The sequence below is a fragment of the Rhinoraja longicauda genome, chromosome 23, assembly GCF_053455715.1.
Source record: "Rhinoraja longicauda isolate Sanriku21f chromosome 23, sRhiLon1.1, whole genome shotgun sequence".
NCBI lineage: Eukaryota > Metazoa > Chordata > Chondrichthyes > Rajiformes > Arhynchobatidae > Rhinoraja > Rhinoraja longicauda.
Window position 1 is genome coordinate 20,055,349 of NC_135975.1, and position 23,202 is coordinate 20,078,550.

The window sequence follows — 23,202 nt, forward strand, 5'->3', positions numbered from 1 at the left end:
TCGCTTTCAACAAGCTCCATAATAATTATGGTGCCCCAGAGGGAGTCCTCCCTATCACAGAGGTAGGGAAAGTGAAATAAAGTCGCATCCCTTTTTTCAGAGGGATGTGTGATGCTTTAAAGAACTTGTATAGAGTTGGAAACATGAGAACGCGTTAAGGAACATCCCACGAGCTTGTTGGTCTCTGACACTACCACTGTGGGGGACAGCCAAGTCAAACTGACACCGTACTCAGATTTGCAAATAGCCTCCATTTTGGACAAATTGATTTTTGGTGCACAAATCATCACAGTTGTCCAATTTAAATCAAAAGGAAGAACACCAGACATATTTCTATTGAAGATTTTTATATCCTTTGGACACCTAAGTGCTTTGCATCAAACCAAATTATGTTTAAGTGCATTCACAGGTATGATCTAGTCAGCAAGGTCCGACAAACAGAAATGTGATTATCATCAGATAATCTATTCCTGCCATGTAGACTGAGAGAGAAACACTTAAATACCAACATTTAAAATACTTTGGACAGGTACACAGACAGGAAAGGCTTGGAGGGATATGGGTCAAACACAGGTAAATGGGACTAGTATACATGAATATCTTGGTCAGCACGATGAGTTGGGCTGAAGGGTCTGTCTATTGATTAGAATCGTGAAGAGAAGTCTTTGGATTACTGCCAGGGGATTTATCATAGCCATCTGAAGAGCCTTCTCTGTGCTTGCTCGATTATGAGTAGGAACTGTAAGATTTGAGAAGTTTTCCCTCATTTGGAAAGCAACACCAAACCAAAGAGCTGCAGTTTGGACATTTTAAACGGGAGACTGGGGCTGATAGCGGAGAAAGGCTGCGGTCAGATGAACAAAGGATGTCACAATCCGTGGGTCCTAAAATGGCCGCAGGACCTCGTGACCAGCCACAAAAAGTAAAAACCTTACATCCCAGTCTCTAGGTTTTCTGCAAAATCATGGCCAGAACAAAGGATGGGTATTGGCCATGCAGAAACCTACGAAACCAGGTCGGAGTCCAGACACTGGGGCGCTGACATCAGCATACTCACAATGCCCCAAGCCGACCTAAACAGTTCATCTCAGTGAGGGGGCACAATAGCCCATAGAAAACTACCTGGTAGGTGATGGGAAACCAGTTAACACCCATCACCTCACAACGAAATCCCAATTAACACCGTCTGGCCATCCCCGGTATCCCCGAACATAAGCGCAGATCAGAAGAAAACCTCATACATATCTTTTTGAACAAAGAGATTCCAAGATCTGGCGGGAGATAGGACGGGTCAGAAACAGTATAACTGGCCACTACTTTGGGTGAAAAAGTTAAGTCAACTCGAGAAGAAAACCTGCAGGGAACGCAAGCAGGCAAGTCAAGTTAAGACGGACACAGTCAAGAAGCGCAGAGAAAACCGGGTTCGAAGTCAACTGAAGTCAAGAAGAAAGTCGGAAAGAAGAACGGATGCAAGAGAGAGGAACAGGCACGCAACTCGAGAAGAAATACTGCAAAACGAACAGCCAGTAACCCCAGTAATAGCCCCATGGTGAGCATGCACTCCAAATCCTACATATCCTGGACATAGTTTAGTGTAGAGGGTGGTTGTGAATAAACGTTGGGTGTGTATTAAAATATGTGTTGGTCAAGGTTGCGATGCGTCGTACGTTCCCCATCTTACAGTCGTGTATGTGTCTTGCAGAACTGTGTTTAAGAATTCATAAGTAAAAGGGTATTCGTGTATATGTTTTGTGGAACTGTGTGTTTCAAGAATTCAGCGAAGAAGGTATTCGGATATATGTCTCGTGGAACTGTGTGTTTTTAAGTTTTCAGCGAAAAGGGTATTCGGGTATATGTCTTGTGAACTGTGCGTTTTGTGATTAATAAATCAAAGGTATTCATGTATTCGGTATGTGTATTATAGATATGTCTTATAGAACTGTATAAATATTCATGGACAATAGTCCCAAGTGCTGAATAAAAGCCTTTTCATTTAAACCCTGGTTTTGAAATCTGGTCTGGTTGAATTGTTTCTGCACTATAAGAGCTCCTGCATCTAAGCCCAGTGTCTAGAACCGTAAGGGGTGAGTGGGTCGAACCACTCACGGGGAACCAGTGTGCACGGCCTGGTCAAGGGATCAGAGCAAGGCACGGGGACCTTAGGTTGGGCGAAAGCTCGGCGCAGAAACCCCTTACAGAACTAAGTTATTCAACAACTGGGAATGTCAGGAGTATGCTGAAAGTTTGCATCAGGTGGATGTCGACACAACTGGAGGTGTTCTTATCCCGACAAGGTCCAAGCTCAACTTTACCTGCGCATTCACAGTGATTGTATTGGAGAGTTTGCCAGCTAGCATGGCAGCTAAGTCCTCTATCGAGGAATAAAGCTCCTCTAAAATCTTGGATTGGCACTGTTAATAGTGCATCAGTGATTCAAAAAGAGGGTGTCAGTTCTGCCTCAAGATAGCAGCGAAACTCAAACCTTTGCCTTTTGTTGACAGAACTGGCAATTCTGCAATCATGCTCGTGTTCAATCATGAATTTATATATTACAAGGTAAGGAGGTCAGATAAGTACACTATATTCCTGAGTGAGTTTTACCTGGTATCCATACATGCAAGCAATATATTTCTAGTCCTGTATTCAAGTCTTCTTGCAATATCCAACATAGAAATTGCAGCCAATGCCATATATTTGGATGACATTGCAACAGAGCAGCATGTTTATCAGACAAATGGAGCAGATTAAAAATTGATCCTTTGCAGACTCAATGTAATAGCATGGCAATTATTTGTGTACGAGATAACCAGGCACTCCTGTCATCATTTATTTAAAAAAATACAATGCATTTCAAATTATTTCCTCTTTTCTATTTTTTTTTCGTCATGTGCCTCAGGAGCAGATTGATAAAGGACCTCCTGTTTTGTGACTGTTCAGTGCAATGCTTCAGAAACCATGTCTGCAATGACTTGAACATTAGTGTTGTTGATGTACCACAACTTGATGACTGGTTCTGGTTCGCTTTGGATTTTTGAGTACCTTTGGTTCTGGGGTAGAGGCAATAGAGGTTGAAGTTTCCCTGTTACCAGCTCCACCACAGCAAGAAACCTTTATGTAAGGTGCAGTACTGTAACAAGACAGATTGAGCAGAGGACTGGACTGATGAAGCAGTCTTAATTGGCCTCAGACTGCACTAATTGTTGACAATTTTCATTAAAAAGATTTAAATAGCTCTAAGGATCATTGATCTATAATTTAATTTCTATTTCCATTCTATCGTCAAGATGAAATCCCGTACAATAAAATGATTTTCCATGGTGCCAGGTGATATTTTCCTTAATTATTCATAACTTTTACTTTGAGACTATCCTGCCAGATGCATCTAAATGAAGCGATACTCAGGCTCCACCTCAATAATAGCTCCTCAATGGCTAAAGAATGCAGAATTTCAGGGTTCCCCTTAAAATGGTTCAGTGAATCTTCTCCATATGCTCCACAAAAAAATGCTGGAGTACTTTCTGCTCCCACAATAGCAGAATTTGCTCAGTCTGCTATTCTGCTCAGTTTAAAACCAAACAAGGGCAAACATGAAAAGTACCTCAGAGTTTTTCTCAAAATGTTTTCAATACTGGTGATAAATTGATAATTAACAACAGTCACTAACTAATATTAGATTAATAATAAGTGAAATGTATCATTTGGGACAAAATGTTTAGCTGCATCCGTTCACATTTCATGGCTATATTCAGTTTCCTTATCTAAAAACAATACACAATTCCATGGAATACTGAACTGTTTTTGGTAAAGAATTGGCTAATCTGAGTTTGGAAAAAACCAGGTACATTCAATTGGTTAATAATAAGCTGTACCTCACATACATAAAGCAACTTTTCTGGGAGAAGTTTGCTGATCTTTGGTACAGCTATGTGCCACTGTCATTAAGGAAAAGATAATTGTTTACAACATCAACTGATGTTTGCTGAATGTATTGGAAAGTAGCGCAAATATGTTACTTTGTAATTGTAATCTTTCTATTGTTATGAATGCAGATTCTGCCAAAGTGATTGTGGCTTTTGTAATTTCTGAGCAAGACTCTTCTGGTGAGCCATTCATTTTTGTCTAATCTTTACCTCTTTTCCATTAATTGAAATTGAAAATAGACTTTTGTTCCATGGAGTTTGCAACATGGAGCCAATGAATGGACCAACTGTGAGCAGCCCAAAGCCACAGACATCCCAACTACACGTTATGGTGATCTAGAATTTTGAAGTATTTGCTTTCAAAAGATACATAGACTAGGTTAAAAATATCAAACTGTACAGGAAAGATAGATGGCACAACCTTCAAATTAACCTGAGAGCAAAACCTCACCACCAATATGGTTTCTCTCATTTAACATCGAAAAATCACTCAGCTGACCCCTCCCCTTGCCAGACACAAAAAGCTGGAGTATCTCACCGGGACAGGCAGCATCTCTGGAGAAAAGAAAGAGGTGACGTTTCGGGTTGAGACCCTTCTTCAGACTGAGAGTCAGGGAGAAGGGAAACGAGAGGTACAGACGGTGATGTAGAGAGATATAGAACAAGTGAATGAAAGATATGCAAAAAAAGTGATAAAGGAAACATGTCACTGTTTCCTAATTAGCATAGAGTTAACAAACAGCATCTCATATTTCGCTTGGGTAGCTTACAACCCAGTGGTATGAATATTGATTTCTCTAACCTCAAGTAACCCTCTCTCTCTATCCCACCCCCACCCAAGTCGTACCAACTTCAAAGTCCTCTGATTAAGTCTCATTGTCTGCACACATTTTCACCTAGCACACAGCGAACAGCTTCCTACACTCTTCCCCTTGTGTCAGCTTCCTAACAAATGATATTGCTGCACATGTTCTTACAGCTGCCTAATTGATGCTCCAAAATATCTCTCTATTGGAAGCATTGCTTTAATCTTAAAATATTTATTCGAATTGCAAAGTTTGGTGCTGCTAAAAGCAAAAATGTAAAAGCAAACATTGATATAAAATGAATGATGAGGGTCTAATTTTTCCATCCAGCGGAAGCCCCCGTTCCCCGATCAGCAGCTAATGGAATGTTTTCACTTCTCACTCGTACTCCGAAAACCTTGCGTGTTTTTTTTCCTCCACAAAGACTCTTGCTTTCCTCTAGTGAGTTTATCGGAGGACCTCCGTGTGTCATCTGCCTGGCAGGATGCCAGCACACACATTGTGTCTGCTGTGCAGTGACACCAAGTTCTGAAATAATAAGGACAGCCAAACCCTTGAGGGAATGCTGAGAATTAACGATAATAACACCAGCATCTCAGCGAGCACCTAGAAAATTATCCATGTGAATTTTGCTGATGACGTCCCAGAAATATATAAAATAACACCATCTGATTTGCGGGCTCTTCATTTCACCTGATCGTACTTGGACATTTTACTTCATGTATTTTCAAACCTTGAAGAAAAGCAGTAGAGTCACAAGAATGAATCATGATAAGTAAAGAAATAAAGAATGAATCATGAAGTAAAGAAGTAAAGAATGAATCATGATAAGTAAATATAAGAAATGGGTGGGTTTGTTTTAAATGTGCATCTTACAGAGATTTCTCCTCTGGAAAAGAGTATGAATCCAAGACTTACATGGTTTTGTATTTTTTTCTTTGCTCTCGTTGAAAATTTCCCATTGAATGAAAATGAGCAGTTCCAACCATTTCTGAGTAGCCATGATACCCCAAGTTGGTTTATACATTGTTGATCAAACTCATCACGAGCACAGGTTGGCTGGTTGATAAAGGGAGTCATTTAGTTTAAAAATACAGAGCGGAAAAAGGACCTTTGGCCCACTGAGTCCGCGCCGACCAGCGATCCCTGCATATTAACGCTATCTGCACACTCTAGGGACAATTTATAATTATACCAAGCCAATTAACCTACAAACCTGTATGCCATTGGAGCGTAGGAGGAAACCGGGGAACCCAGAGAAAACCCACGCAGGTCACGAGGAGAATGTACAGACTCCCGTATGAGCACCGACAAGCATCCATAGTCAGGATCAAACCCGGGTCTCTTGCGCTATAAGGCAGTAACTCTACCATTGCACCACCGTGTCACCCGAATAAAATAAGGGTATATTACTCCAGTATAACATGATGTGTTATTCCAGGTGTGGGCAATGCTTTATACTTAGTTCCTGATATACTTAACGTGCACCTTCTTGGTGCGACATAACTTGAAGTAATTCATTCATTCAGTGAATCAAGTGAAGCAGTTAATTCATTATAGACTCTGTTCCGGAAAACAGTAACTTGAAAGAAAATCAGAGAACCATCCAAGCTAAAATATAGGAGAAAGATCGTTCAACTTGCATACGAACTGCTCTGAATTATATTTAAAGCGACTGCACACTATCAAATAACTAAATGTTCCTCCAAGAGTAATCTGCACCTTGGAAGAAGATGATGATGTTTGACACACACAAATTTCCAAAGTTCAAGTTAGACAACTTTGTGAGAAATTGGCAGATGTCTGCTCCATCCCAAGAATATACAATCGGCAAGACAATATATTTTTGGATGGATGACTGACAGTGACAGGTTTAGTTTGAGTGGTGGCGAAAATTGGACTGGATTACATTGACCGCCTGCTATATGCAGTGCCAATCATTCAGTTCCAGTATAATGAAAGGAATTAAGTATTGAGTGCTATTCAAATTGATGAGGCAGTTGGATATCATTGCTTTTGTGTCATGGTGCAAAAATAATTTATACCTTATTCAGAACTTTAGGCATAGGTACTTTGTTCTCAGCCCAAATGCTTTATTTACATTCAAGATAAATAATTAAAGTATATTCCCAGGGCTTGCTTAAAGAAGGTAATTCAATGAAATCACCCGACTGCCAGTGCCATTATATACCGGTTATATATTTATACACTGTTTATATATTTATATATCAGTGGTGATCAAAACATCAACCATTTTTCAAATTTATCATCTTTCACTTAAATAGTATGGGACAGGTGTAATTAAAATGAACAGTTAACTGTTTTGAAAAAATCCGCTTTTCAATCATTTTTAAATCAATAAATATATTACTTGGGGTGTTTATAAAAATAAATATAAAAGTGTATCTGTCACGAAATAGTACAATATCACTGTTTTCCCATATTTATGCAAAACGCATATCAGGAAGATCAGTTTTTGATCCTAAATATCAGCCCATTCCCTTTGCAAAGTGTTAAATATATAGTTACATCATTTAAATCATGAATAGAAATGCTCAATCAAGATAATGTGGTTGAATATTGAACTCACATTATAGCCCAACCCAAAACCTTTCCTTACATTATTGTGCCACAAACAATTTAAGTTACTCAATTCCCTCCTCCAGCTTCTCTGCCTTTCCACTTCTCTTAAATCCCAGAAGATACTGTTTAAAGTTTACCTCATCATTTTTTCATCTGCCTTATTTTTTTTTGAGATGAGTAATAAATACAGCGTAGTATCTTTTCCCAGTATTTACAGTTTGAATGTTGAAAAGGAAGACTGCGTACTATGAGTCTAACTTTATATCCCATTGGAACTCACTGATGTTTTGGTGCACACAAGCTCAAATCAAACCTTAGCAAGAATTTTCAAAGTAATTATATTGCATTTGTAAATGGACTGTTGGCAAATGTATGTAAGTTCTTCTTTCCATTTTCTTTAAGACTATTACTTTATTTGCGATGAAAATATCAGAATTAGTTTGTTTAATTTATTGTCCGAGGTACAGTGAAATGCTTTTGTTGCGTGCTATCCAGTCAGCAGAAAGAAGGCACATGATTACAATCGAGCCATTTACAGTGTTTTGATACATGATAAGGGAATGACATTTAGCACAAGGTAAAGCCAGCAAGGTCTGATCAAAGATAATCCAAAGGTTACCAAAGAGGTAGATAGTAGTGCAGCACTGCTCTCTGGTTGTGGTAGGATGATTCAGTGGCCTGATAACAGCTGGGAAGAGGCTGTCCCTGAATCTGGAGGTGTGCATGGGGAAGTAAAAGGTTTTATGACCACAAGGTGATAGAAGGCCAGAGAACAACGCTTCCTGGAAGAAATCCAACCACATTAGTCCACCCTGTGAATTCAAGGTCAATGACTCTGAGCCTACACATTAGATGGGTTGTTGTGGTCAGACCAAGGAGCTTCTTGTATCTGCCTGTGTAGTTCTGGTTGCTGACCCCTTGTGGTAAAATTAGAGTAGCATTTTACTCCAAACACAAATACATTTCATCTCATTGAGCAAAACATAATTAATTATTTTCAGTCTCATCGGCAAATAACAGCTGGGATGATTTTTCAAACTAGACTTCAGTTACAAAATGCTGGAGTTACTCAGCAGGTCAGGCAGCATCTCAGGAGAGAAGGAATGGGTGACGTTTTGGGTCGAGACCCTTCCTCAGTCTGAGAAAATAACTGCAGATGCTGGTATAAATCGAAGGTATTTATTCACAAAGTGCTGGAGTAACTCAGCAGGTCAGGCAGCATCTCAGGAGAGAAGGAATGGGCGATGTTTCGGGTCGAGACCGTCATCCGTATGGGGTGACAGGCTAATTTTGCAGGTCAGGAAAGAGAAACAGCTAATATTTTATGCCCAGGATCCAGATCTGGGATAAGGGTTCCCGACTTATATCTCTTCACAGTTTTATTCTCTACTGAGGCTGCATGACCTACAGAATGTTTCCAGCATTTTTCCATTTTTATTTCAGATTTTCAACACCTGTAGTTTTTGTTTTAATGTTCTGTGGCAAATTAAGATTGTATCAAGCAACTAAGATGTTCCATTTCATAACATTTCAAAAATATTATCCTCAGGTCCAAACTCAACTAAAGCTTTCATTGTTTCTCGGTACACGTAACAATAAACGAAACTGAACGTAGCCTTTACTACCAACGCTAGTCAACTCTGCACCATTGACCTGTGAACATTCACTGTATATCATGGAAGTGCAATGATCTACCTCTGGAAGGATTTCTGCCATACTTCCATTCTGCTCAGAGGTTCACTTGCACCTCCTCCAACCTCATCTACTGTATCCGTTGTTCAAGATGCGGACTCTGAAACATCGGCGAGACCAAACGCAGACTGTGCATCGTTTCGCTGAACACCTTCGCTCAGTCCGCCTGAACCTACCTGATATCCCGGTTGCTAAACACTTAAATTCTCCTCCCATTTCCACACAGATCTTTCTGTCCTAGGTCTCCCCCATTGTCAGAGTGAGGTTAAACGCAAATTGGAGGAACAGCATCTCATATTTAGCTTGTGCAGCTTACAGCCCAGTGGTATGAATATTGATTTCTCTCACTTCAGGTAGCCCCGACATTCCCTCTCTCTCTATCCATCCCCCACCCAAGTTGCACTAGCTTCTCGTTTTCACCCAACAAACAGCTTACAATGGCCTGTTTCCTTTATCATCGTTACATTTTTGCATATCTTTCATTCATTGTTCTTTATCTCACCACATCATCGCCTATATCTCTTGTTTCCCTTATCCCAAACCATTCTGAAGAAGGGTCTCGACCCGAAAAGTCACCCATTCCTTCTCTCCAGAGACGCTGCCGGTCCCGCTGAATTACTCCAGTTTTTGTGTCTATCTTCGGTTTAAAACAGCATCTGCAGTTCCTTCCCCACACTAAGTTAAAGACCTGTGTGGAAGAATATTGATTTCACTCACAAAGCAAATTGTGCTCATCTGTGACTGACTTTCCATTCACTTACAATTCAACATGTGCAATTCCCTGAAAGGGTGTCATGTGTCAACAGAGAGTTGTAGAGGGTTTAATTGTCATCTGTACCCAAAAGGAACAATGAAACTCTTACTTGTAGCAGCATAATGGTCTGTAAACTTGGTACTCACTAGATAACATAATAAAACAAACAAACTGAAGAAGTCCAACAAAGGGTGAGGTTTGTGCTTACCATACTGGTGCTTATGGACCAAAGAAACATTTAGCTTTCTGCCCCTGTTGACATCTCTTTCTTGCTCATTCTCTACCTTTTTGTTTATAGTCTTCTCTTTTATCCACGTCTGTATTTTTTTAGTGCAATTTTAGTCATTTCTGTTTTTCTTCAATTTATGTTGCGTTGATCCACTCTTAATTTTTCATCTTGTGCCTTTTCTTTGACATTCACTCACTCTTTTTTTTACTGGATGGTTTTTGCTTGCCCTTCTGAAGGTGCAGGCCACACAAGCAAGTGGCAATGGGCTGGAGGTGGGCATTGGCGTTTGATGGTCAGTCGACCTGGGATGCCCATTATTTGGCTAAAAATCTACAAGGGGGGGCGAGTAAAGAAAGGAGAAAAGTACTGAGGCTCAGACTTGGACTTACATGGCAGTTGGATGGAGTTGTGGTAATCACAGACAGGGTGGAGTCAAGGAGTTGGGTAAGTGCAGCGGATGGGATGACCATTGAGGGAATTATGTTATAATTTGAGGGGGGGTGTGTGAGATTATATAGGGAATGAATCAAAAGGTCATAAGTGATAGGAGCAGAATTAGCCCATTCGGCCCATCAAGTCAATTCCGCCATTCAATCCCGGCTGATCTATCGCTGCCTCCTAACCCCATTCTCCTGTCTTCTCCCCATAACCCCTGACAGCTGTACTACCTCCTAGAATGGAGGTAATTCAGGGAACTATCAGTAAAGATGAGGTGTCTGCTGTCGACTACACCTGGGGAAGATGAGACTGGCAGCATCCAGTGGGTTTTGTGCTCCAAAACCACTCAGGATGGACTAGCATCTGGGCCTTTGTTTTCAACAGTATAAAACATGTTTTCATATGTGCACAAAATAAAAACTGGCAAATGACATTTGGATTGGAAACATGCAACTGCCAGATCCTTGATTCAGTTTAAGTGAGAAACATAATTCATTACTGTGTTAATGAGCTAGTGACTCACCTTTGGTTATGATAAATAAGTCAAACACTGACATTTGAGTTCAATGGAACCAGCAACTGGGGTTCTTACACGCATTTAGGTCTAATGACGCAAAGTGAATGTTGTCCTGTGGAGTTCATTCAGAAGGTTTTGAGGTAATCCACTGTATTGCTAATTTACTTAGAGTTAAAGTACTGAAGTTTGCACAAAATGGACACACAAAGCAGTGGAAAGGAACTATGGTTAATAAACATAGAAAAATGTGCAGGTTCGAGCCAGCACTGCCATTCTATATGACCATGGCTGATCATCCAAAATCAGTACCCCATTCCTGCTTTTTCCCCAAATACCTTGATTCCGTTAGCCCTATGAGCTAAATCTAACTCTCTCTTGAAAATATCCAGTTAATTGGCCTCCACTGTCTTCTGTGACAGGGAATTCCACAGATTCACAACTCTCTGGGTGAAAAAGTTTTTCCTCATCTCAATCCAAAATGGCCAACCCCTTATTCTTAAACTGTGACCCCCTGGTTCTGGACTCCTCCAACATCGGGAACATTTTTCCTGCATCTAGCCTGTCCAATCCCTTAAGAATCTTATATGTTTCTGTTAGATCCCCTCTCATCCTTCTAAATTCCAATGCATATAAGCTCTGTTGACCCACATATGATTGTGCAGATAAATTCCTGCAAATCTGTCTGGTTGAGGCTAATGTCATTTTACCTGTCTGATTTGTGCAGATCAATTTTGCATAAGGAATATCAAAACTTACTGTAAGCCCAGCAGTCCCTGTACAAAGGGCCTTGAACAAAAATCTGGAACAGCATCCTGAAATATTAAGCACCTGATGGCATTGAGCAATTGAGTTTTCAATATAATTCCATCGTGTAACCCATAAAAACATCATTACAGCAATTACCTTCATGTAATTTAGGCCCCAACTGTGTCCTGTAGGCCGAATTCTCTCAGTTCCACTGCCAGTTTGTGTTAAAGTAAGTGAACTTTATCACCTAAATAGAAGCATTGGTGGAGGACATTTATGAGTTGCTTGGAGCTGAAATAAATCTCAGTTCCTTTATTCACAGAGGTTGTTTGCCTTAATTTTAGGATAGCATTTTATTATTCAGTGTTACTGTCATCATTCCCAACCATCCCCCCCGGCTATCTAATAACTGCAGTGGAGGCAACGGGCCTGTTTACAATCTTATTCCATCCAGAATTAACAACCGTGAGAAACTGCTTTTAGCAATCAGCACATTGCATGCTTCCCACTGAGTCCTAAAATTAAACAATGACCATATTCAAACCTGCCACAATATATGTGGAAACATCACTCTTTAAAGGAGACCACGTTTCCTTACTTTGTATTTTGAAGAGTACTATCAAGAGACGTGGAATCCAAAGATCAAAGCGGTCACTTAGAAGTAAAGCTATGTGCTAAAGTGGTGGTGAAAATACATAAGAACGTCAGAAATAACAGCAGGAGTAAACCATATTAGCCCCTGAACCTGCTCCATCGGTCATCAGGAACGTGGTCGACCATCTATCTTAGTGCGAAGGTAGACACAAAATGTTCGACTAACTCAGCGGGTCAGGCAGCATCTCAGGAGAGAAGGAATGGGTGACGTTTCGGGTCGAGACCCTTCTACAAAGGGTCATTCATTCCTTCTCTCCTGAGATGCTGCCTGACCCGCTGAGTTATCCAGCATTTTGTGTCTACCTTCGATTTAAACCAGCATCTGCAGTTATTTCCTACGCATCTATCTTAATGCCATCTTCCAGCATCGTCTCTGCATCCCTCGATATGAGGGAACCTTCAGTTCGGATGAGATGGATGAAGGGGGACTTCATTGAAACTTACTGAATAGTGAAAGGCCTGGATAGAGTTGATGTTGAGAAGATGTTTCCACTAATGGGTGAGTCAAGGACCAGAGACCATAGACTCAGAATAAAAGGACATACCTTTAAGAAGGAGATGAGGAGGAATTTCTTTAGTCAGAGGGTGGTGAATCTGAGGAATTCATTGCCTCAAATGGCTGTGGAGGCCACGTCAATGAACATTGATCAGGCGGCGATTGATAGATTCTTGATTAGTAAATGTGTCAGGAGTTAAGGGGGGTAGACAGGAGAATGGGGTTGAGAGGGAAAGATAGATCAGCCACGATTGAATGCGGAGTAGATTTGATGGGTCAAAAGACCTTATTCTGCTCCTCGAATGTATGAACTTATGAAAACAAATGATAAGCTTCGGCAAATAACCACAATGTTCCTGCCTCCCGCAAATATCCCTGCTTCATTATTGGAGAACAATTGTCTTCGCTGAGAGGAACTGAACAACTTTCCATTATCACTTAATATAAATACTTTTATAAAAGAATATTGAATTCACTCACAATTCAAATTATGTTCTTCCTTGGCTGACCTTCCATTCATTAAAAACACAGCATCCAGCAAGTCACAAGTTGCATCTCTGGTTTATGTTTTGTCAGTAATTCTAATGCTTAATTAAAAGTAAATTTTGTGGCTGCCTGAGAAACCAAACCTAATTACAGATATGGCTAGTTTCACAAAACATTTAAATGAATGAATTTGTTGATTGATAATTACCATTATCATACATTGTTTATCAGCTCTTTTCCTGCAGACATGTGATAAATACATAGCAAACCATGCCAACATAAACATAAACTTCCAGCCCTATTCATACAAAAAGACCTATCTACTAAATATACACCTACTTCCCTGCAAGGAGAAACAAGTCACAGATTGAACTGAACTACTTTACCAACTAGACTCCTATGATGAGAAGTGGCCCTTCATCCTAACCGATACATTGATTAAAAAGGGCCGAATTAATTTAGAGGCAGTATACATACATTCCACAAAATATATGAATGGCTTTAAAGATAGAAGGAGAGACCAAGGTAAGAAATATTGACAGACAACGATAAGGCAAGTGGCAATGAGTGGCATGGTGGCATAGCGGTAGAGTTTCTGCCTTAGAGCGCCAGAGACCCGAGTTCGATCTTGACTATGGGTGCTTGTCTGTACGCCGTTTGTACATTCTCCACGTAACCACACGGGTTTTCTCTGGGAGCTCTGTTTTTCTTCCACATGCCAAAGACATGCAGGTTTGTAGGCTAATTGGCTTTGGTAAGAATTGTAAAATGTCCCTAGTGTGTAGGATAGTGCTAGTGATCGCCGGTCGGCGCGGACTCGGTGGACTGAAGGTCATGTTTCCGCGCTGTATCTCTAAACTGAACTAAAGTGGTGAAACAGTTGTGGTACATGTGATAAAGAGGTTTATTTTGTAATAGTTTTGGCATTGGAGTAAAAGTCAATACATTGTTCCTTGAGTCGTCACTGCCTTTTGCTTTGTAAGGGACTGTTCCCCAATGTGACAAGAATTTCATAAGTGTCTGCAGAATAGTTAATGAGTTATTTGGTGACGGTGACAGCTTTCACTTTCCCCCTGTCAATAGAATGCCACATTGCAGGCACGTGTGACCCTGGCATCAGAAGGAACTGTCAGCTGGACTATTCGTGCTGTTATTCATAGCATCTGTCTCTCTAATTTGATCGACAACCCTGGCAACGACTGCAATAGCATGAGCTTTGCGATTTTAAAGCGTTCTTGGAGCAGAGTGCACCACTTGCTGGAGCATGATCTCACATCCTTATTTCCACTCATGCCCTCCCTTGTGTGTAGCAATGATAGGCGACACTGGGCAAAGTCCCCGCCTGAAAATAAAATCAATAATGGGCAAATCAAAGTGACAATTGACAATTGTCGGCTGAATACTGTACTCAATCCCCTGAAGTGCCTGCCAGTCATGGATAGTTTCTGGTGAAATAATGAGGAGCCTGTGATCAGACTCCACAGTGGGTCACCATGGCGTGAGCTAAATCTCTGAAAATGGGCAAGCAAAATCCTGCATGCCGATCCCTGTGGAGATCTCTCTCCATTTCTACTGCTGGGAGGCTTCAACTCGTCTGGCACCCCACTATCTGGAGAATAAATTGCTTTTCTTCCACACCAACAATGATTGTGATAGACCTTGTCCGATTATAAAAGGGAACTGTGATATCAAGCAGAGCTTGATGTTAGTCGTTGCTAGGAAGAGCCTGCAGCACTTATCCGATGTGCAGGCCTTTTCCTGCTGTTTCATTGGGTGAAAATCCTTCTCCTGCAATTATATGGGCAAGGGCAGAATCAGGGATCAGTAGATTAGAGATACAACATGGACATAGGCCCTTCGGCCCACTGAGTCCGTGCCGACCAGCGATCTCCATACATTAACACTATCCTACACACTAGGGATAATTTTACAATTCTTATCAAAGTCAATTGACCTCCAAACCTGTACGCTTGGGAATGAGGGAGGAAACTGGATCTTCTGAAGAAAACCCACACGGCCAAGGGGAGAATGTACAAACTCTATACAGATGGCACCCGTCGTCAGGATTGAACTCAGGTCTCTGGCGCTGCAGGGGAGCAACTCTACTGCTGAACCACCATGCTGCCCTAAAGTACTGGAAAGATGGGGCATTTCCAACTCCCCATTTATTCAAAACCATCCATTTTCCAAATCGCTCTCTCACAAAACAAAATAAATAAACCTGTGTTTCTTGCATGTCGATACATGGGAATATGAAGGGAGTGAAGAATGCAAAGTTACCATCAAATGTTTCAGGAGGACCCTGAGAAATATTTGAGGGTCAGGAAAGCCAGTGAAGAAAGAAATCAGGAACACATAGAATATATGATTGCCAAGGACATGGACAGGTAAAGTTGTAAGGGATAAGGGCCAAACGTGGGCAAAAGGGACGAGCTGAGATGGGGCATTTTGGCCAGCACGGATAAGTGGGGCCGAAGGGCCTCGTTCAATACTGTATGACTCTATGACTCTACAACATTAGAGGTTCTTGAACATCGAACTTCATTGGTTGTAGGAAAGGTGAAAATAAGAGATATAGATTCAAAAAATATTTTAAGTTGCAGTATAGCGCCTTCCTGTAAATAGATCAATGGGAAACCTTTCGTGTACTTAAAAAAAAAAATAATGGCAACGTAAAATTTCTGGCTAATTAGCGAGAGGGAAAGTGCTGACGTTTAACTTGCATGATAAAAGAGAAAAAAAAGCAGCTATCAATGTGTCAACATTACTTGGCTGAATTCAGAACCCAGAGGCACAAGTTAAAATCTCATCACAGCAACGAAGGAATTTAAATCCAGCTATATAATGAAATAAATTGGATCTATGTAGCTTGTATCAGTAATGGTGTCCATGAAACTAATGAAGAGTTATAAAAATCTAACCAATGTGCTAATACCCTTTAAAGCAGGAATTGCACTTAACTTGTTTGGACACTGCCGCTACACGTACCAACCTGGCTGTCTATTAACTTTATGAGCTGTCTCATGAAACAGCCCAGTCAGCTATTTGGTTGTTTCAAAAAACAGCTGCGATAAATGGTACTAAAAAAGATTCAGCTCAGCTGGCAGCAAGCCAAGCACCAAGTTTAATATGATGCGGGCCCAGTGCTGGTAAATGGGATGAGTATAGATGGGTAAATAATGATCGGCGTGGGACAAAGGCCTCTTTCTCTGCTGTACGATCATGTTGACTCTGGAATGCACTCCTTGCTAACATCTGTCAGTGCGATAGCATAAAAAGAGCTGCCCTGCACACTAGAGATCAGCTCTGGTAACCAATTGTAACCAGGCCTCACTACAGCCAATTCAAATCTAACCCATCCCTATCTAAATATCTCCTAAACATACTGATTGCACCTGATTTCATCACCACCTTTGACAATGAATTCCAGATATCGACCGTTCTCTGTGTAAAAAAAAGTTCCCCTCAGATATCCCTTTAAAACTCCTTCTCACCTTATTTTTGAGACCCTGACCTTTTGGAAATCAATTTCGCATAAAGCCCTTCAACATGAGTGCATTTCTTTAATTATCTTCAAGTCAAACTCATTGGCTCACCATCTCCAAGTGGGGAGAAGGCAGGAACGGGGTACTGATTGAGAGTGATCAGCCATGATCGCATTGAATGGCGGTGCTGGCTCGAAGGGCTGAATGGCCTACTCCTGCACCTATTGTCTATTGTCTATTGAGTTGAATCTCTTACTGCACACAGAGACACCTTTTCCTCAAGACTCATTGAATACACCTGACTTACTCCGAGAGCAGTGATACTTTAACCTAAGAGGTCTACCTCTATGGTGACCCTCGGACTTTCCTTGATCAGACTTTGCTGGCTTTACCTTGCACGTCATGTATCAGTACACTGTAAATGGCTCCACTGTAATCGTGTATTGTCTTTCTGCGTTATTTATTCATGTCATCACACAACTGTTTGCCAATAGCGAACAAATTTTAGTGCCACGTCGTTGGCCTCTGCAGGATCCTTTGCTGTGCATGTGTCATGCAGCATGTCACAGCTCAGGAGATGTTCCATAGTCTGGAGGCCCCATCCACACTCGCAGTCTGCTGACTGGGTAGCACACAACAAAAGCTTTTCACAGTATCTCGGTACATATGACAATAAACTAAACTGAACTGAAGAGGCTGCTCCACTTCACCTGTGCGGTGAAGGTGCTCTCAGCACTAAATCTTCCCCTACTGATTTAGGGCAGCATTTCATGGGATAAAGTATGTGTAAATGACTGGACTTCATTTAACTTTGCTTCAAAACAATGAACCTTCTGAGAGCACACCAGTGCATTCATTCATCAGGATCCAGCAGCAGCAGCCCAGACTGATCCAACCCCAGCCTAAAATCTTGTACTGTCCTTTGAAAGCTGACCTGATCCAACCCAGGCACATGTCGCAAGACTCCATCAGAATACACAGGTTGGGTAATGTATTCTACTGCAGGCTTGTCATGCAGCAGCTTCATATAGTCATCGCCAAATTTTACCTTTTGTTCAACACCTGTTCATCGGCTCTAGGTCCGGCTTGTCTCACGGCCACAATAAACTCACCAGATGTAATGCCACAGGCTTGGGCATTAGACCCTGAGGAGTCACCACCATCACCCTCTGAAGGAATTTATCATTTCAACACTGGACATTCATGAAACAGTCTGGGCCATTGCTCCACAACCTGCAACTTCATGATCTGAGATCGTCCTCACTCTACCATTCCCATCAAGGCCAGTATCAAATCCTGGTTCAATAGGAGTATTCAATGTGGCATGCCAAAAGCAGCACATGCAGCTAAAGATGAGGTGCCAAACTACTGAAGCACATGCAATAGACAGAAGATAGACACAGAAAGCTGGTGTAACTCAGCGGGACAGGCAGCATCTCTGGAGAGCAGGAATGGGTGACGTTTTGGGTCGAGACCTTTCTTCAGACTGATAGTCACGGGAAAGGGAAAATGAGAGATATAGACGATGATGGAGAGAGATACAGAACAATGAATGAAAGATATTCAAAAACCCAACGATGATAAAGGAAACAGGTCATTGTTAGCCGTTTGTTGGGTGAAAACTAGAAGCTGGAGTGACTTGGGTGGGGGAGGGATGGAGAGAGAGGGAATGCTAAGGTTAGTTGGAGTTAAAGAAATCATAATTCAAATCACTGGGCTGTAAGAAGTGTAGGAAAAAAATTGCAGATGCTGGTATAAATCGAAGGTAGACACAAAATGTTGGAATAACTCAGCGGGTCAGGCAGCATCTCGGCGAAATATGAGATGCTGTTTCTCCAATTTGCTTTTAGCCTCACTCTGACAATGGAGGAGACCTAGGATAGAAAGGTCAGTGTGGGAATGGGAAGGAGAATTCAAATGTTTAGCAACCGGGAGATCTGGTAGGTTCAGGCGGGCTGAGCGAAGGTGTTCAGCGAAATGATCTTAGCACTTCCACAACATTATTAACCCGGCCACATCCGATTATAAATGGTGATGGACAATTTGCCAACTTGTGGGCATCCCCGGCCCAATACCAGCTACCTCAGCAGAGTTGTACAGAAAAACAAGGGTAGGGCATTTGCAACCATCTTCATAATACTAGTAGTACCAAGGAACAGCCCATCTTGACATCGTGAACTGCCCCCTGAGGCCTCCACTAACACAGAAGAAACCTTCTCATGCTATCTACATCTAGCTGAGAACATGGCTTATGACAACATGCATAGGCTTTAACAACATGCTGACTCTATTGCTGAGGGTCGACACAAAGTGTTGGAGTAACTCCACAGGTCAGGCAGCATCTCTGGAGAAGAGGAATCTATTGCTGAGGATTTATGCTCGAGAACTAGTCTCACCTCTCTCTACCCATGCTTTCCCAGTTCAGCTAAACATTGACAGCTATGGGACAATATAAAGAATTGCCCGGGCACATCATGTCCACAAAATAAAACCTCCAATCTGACCAACTGCAACCCCTATCAATCTATTCTCAGTCATTGGAGAAATGATTGAAGGAGCCAGTGGCAATAACATCAAGTGTCATTTACTCACCAATTCACCGATGCTCAGCTTGAGTTCCACTATGACCACTTGACTCCTGACCTCATCACAGCCTTGGTCTAGACATGGAGAAAATAAATGAATTCCAGTGGCGAAGCAAGAATTACAGCCTTGACAACAAGGCAAGATTTCACCAAGCGTACCCTGAGGAGTCCTATAAAAATTAAAGCTCATAAAAATCAAGGGAAACATTTTCCACCAGTTGGAATCATACTTTTCACAATGAAAGACAGTTGTGGTTGTAGGAAGCCTTTCAATTCTGCTCCAGGATGTTGCACCAAGATACCTCAGTCCTCGGGCCAATTATCTTAAACTTCCCACAATTGAGGATGCCTTACTGGAAAGTGTTGACTTCCATTCACAACTCCTTGGAAAACGAAGCAGTCCACTGCCATTTTCCAGCAGGGTGTTAATAACATTCACGCATGAGCTAGCAAGTGGCAAGCAATATTCTTATCAAAAATCTAACCACCCAATCTTCAACTTCAATGGCATTATCTATACACTAAAACTCTTGTTTGTTTGTTCCTGAACTACAGCCAAAACGGTACACGATAGTGCAACAATTATAGGCCCACCTTACTCACCGTCGTCCCTTTGGTGCTAATGGAAGATGTTTCATTGAAATCGGTGTTATATTTTTTGTTATTCACGTTTTAATCTATAGTTTAATTATAGATTAAATAATTATAATCTATAGTTTATATCTATCTCCTAGGGAGGGAGGGGGAGGGAGGGAGGGAGGGGAAGGGATGATAAGGGGGGTTGAGGGGATGGAGTGGGGGGGGAGGGAGGGGGAAGGGGGAGGGAGGGAGGAGGGGGAGGGAGGGAGGGGGGGAGGGGGGGAGGGAGGGAGGGAGGGGGGGGGGGAGGGAGGGAGGGAGGGAGGGAGGGAGGGAGGGAGGGAGGGAGGGAGGGAGGGAGGGAGGGAGGGAGGGAGGGAGGGAGGGAGGGAGGGAGGGAGGGAGGGAGGGAGGGAGGGAGGGAGGGAGGGAGGGAGGGAGGGAGGGAGGGAGGGAGGGAGGGAGGGAGGGAGGGAGGGAGGGAGGGAGGGAGGGAGGGAGGGAGGGAGGGAGGGAGGGAGGGAGGGAGGGAGGGAGGGAGGGAGGGAGGGAGGGAGGGGAGGGAGGGGATGATAAGGGGGGTTGAGGGGGATGGAGTGGGGGGGAGGGGAGGGGGAGGGGGAGGAGGGAGGGGGAGGAGGGAGGGGGAGGAATTTCTCAGAAAATACACACACTCGTGACTTGGAACCATATTCCAGTACTTCCCATTTGCTGGTTCAGGGCAAAGGAACTCCATACCGACAGCAGTAGAGGAGCACCATCATTACAAGGGCTGCACCCGTCCAGGAGATGCTCATAACCACTTCTTCAAAGGCAGCTGGGGATGGGGAATCCTTAGAGGCCATGCCCACCCAGGTCCATATTCTCTGCATTAATTAAGGTACAAAATTATCATGGAGTCTTACGATGGAAAAAGGCCCTTCCCCCCAATTTGTCCATGCCGAACAAGATACCCCCATCGACAGTAATCCCATTTGCCTGTATTTAGCCCATATCCCAAACCTTTTCAATCCATGCACCTGTTCAAATAACTTTTGAATTATGTTATATTACCTGTCTCAATTACCTCCTCTGGCAGCTCATTCCATATACCCACCACCCTCTGAGTGATAAAAGTTGCCCCTCAGATTCCCATTAAATCTTTCCCCTCTTATCTTTAACCTATGGCCTCTTGTTCTTGATCGCTCTCCCTGGTTAACAGATCGTGCATTCACACAACTATCTCCCTCAAAATTGTATACACCTCTACAAGGTCACCCCCAACCTCCTGTGCTCTAAGAATAAAGTCCTAGCCTGCCCAACCTTTCCCTATAGCTCAGGCTCATGAGTCGTTAATCTACGGAAATCTTCTCAATGATTCAATCAACTTGGCACTCAGACAAGTTAACACTTCAGACACAGCATCTGTCTACTTTACTGTTAGAACACAGGCTGTTTCGTTCATACATCACACATCAATGCAACATTGTGAGTTTTTAGCTAGCAAAATGTTTTTCAAGTTTTGATAGTCTAAATGTTCGCCCCAGTTATAAAACCTTTGAGGAACCTATGCCAATATTTATACAAGAACAAAAGAAGAACCCATTCCTTCTATCCAGAGATGCTGCCTGTCCAGCTGAGTTACTCCAGCATTTTGTGTTTATCTTCAATGAGGAACTTGCAATAGACACAACGTTCTGGAGTAAGTTAGCAGGTCAGGCAGCATCTCTGGAGAAAAAGGTGGGTGACGTTTTGGGTCAGGATCCTTCTTCAGAGTCTGAAGAAGGCTCCTGACCCAAAACTTCACCCATCCTTTATCTCCACAGATGCTGCTTGATCCAATGAGTTGCTCCAGCACTTTGTGTCTATCTTTGGTATAAACCAGCATCGGCAGTTCTTTGTTCCTACAACTCTGAAGAAGGGTCTCGACCCGAAATGTCACCCATTCCTTCTCTCCCGAGATGCTGCCTGACCTGCTGAGTTACTCCAGCATTTTGTGAATAAATCGATTTGTACCAGCATCTGCAGTTATTTTCTTATACTACTTGAAATAGATCTCGGCTGGCTCGGTTGACATAATATAAACAACAGAATATTCATGAATAAAGTGAAATATATCCTACTGAGCACCCTAGTTGACATATCAACAGCAACTGGAGAGTGAGCGGAGACTCCAGCAACTAAAATTCTACGAATGAGTTGCAGTGATTGTGAAACATCTGTGTTTCCTAGGTTGTTTATGGTAATTTGAAATGGTAATACAAATATTGCATTTATATTATAATATGAACTTATCCTTCTTCAAATGTTCTTATTGGGCAAATTGGTCTGTTTGTGCTTTTGAGGAAATTTCAAACAAGGTAATTTTTCACTTACTGGCTGGATGCACAGTGGTGATCCTTGCCAATCCTTCAAAATAACCCATTAAAGGTAGTTCACAAACTTACTCATGTGTGATAAGAAGCAAAAGCCAACAACAGCTCCTAGCTCTTTGCACCACAATGATGTTGCACTCTCAAGATGGATGTGTTACATCAGTGCATCAAACTTAAAAATAAATAAATTGCTGGGAGTTCTGATGAGAAATATTTCTAAATAGTAAATGTCTCATTTGTTCTCATCCTCTCTCGTGTGCTGTTTGTTGAGGGAATATGACAGCGGGAATCTCATCAACCTGCAAGCACAGATGCTTCCAAATACATATTTTTGTAAACTATATCATTTGTATTGTAAACATGTTATTCATATAAAAGGAAACAACAGTGAAATATTTTACAGGGAACACGCATGGTTCGTTGAACTCCATTGTTTTATCTCGGTCCTGCTTCAATGCACAAAATATAAAAGAACATTCACGACCAGACAACCTCGGTGATTTCACTGCTAAATGAGTCGGGGTGGGAAATTAGCAAGTGCAAAGGAAAGGTGCAAGAGAGCTGCATCTGAATAAAAGGTGTAATTACTCTGACATTCTACACACTAATGGAGCTGGAAGACGATATTGAAGGCTGAGGCTCATCGAGGGATGTGACTCTCTTAATAGAGTTTACTTATGCACAACGGAACCTGACATTCTGCACTATTAGTAAAAAGTATCTCTCGCACACTGAGCCTGGCTGCGTTAAGGAGCTAATTTGTCTTCACCTGCGAAATCGTCCAGGTGGCCTGCGTGCCTATTGAATTGCACTGAATACGTTGTATCCCTGGATTAGTAACCTCCAGTGCTTGCAAATCCGCGGAGAGCCACCAGCA

At 42.0% G+C, this 23,202-nt stretch overlaps 1 protein-coding gene across 5 annotated transcripts in view; it reads right to left on the reverse strand.

Moving 5' to 3' along the window:
- Positions 1–23,202, reverse strand: part of tafa5a (TAFA chemokine like family member 5a) — a 570,061-nt gene that overhangs the window by 69,607 nt on the left and 477,252 nt on the right. For 3 of the 5 annotated variants that reach the window (XM_078419801.1, XM_078419796.1, XM_078419797.1), the window contains exon 4: positions 19,400–19,467. The exons of the other annotated variants lie outside the window; for them this stretch is intronic. In XM_078419801.1, coding sequence (XP_078275927.1) covers positions 19,429–19,467 — 39 coding nt within the window. In that variant the 3' untranslated portion in view covers positions 19,400–19,428. The remainder of the gene's footprint in view (positions 1–19,399; positions 19,468–23,202) is intronic. 5 annotated transcript variants of the gene reach the window in all.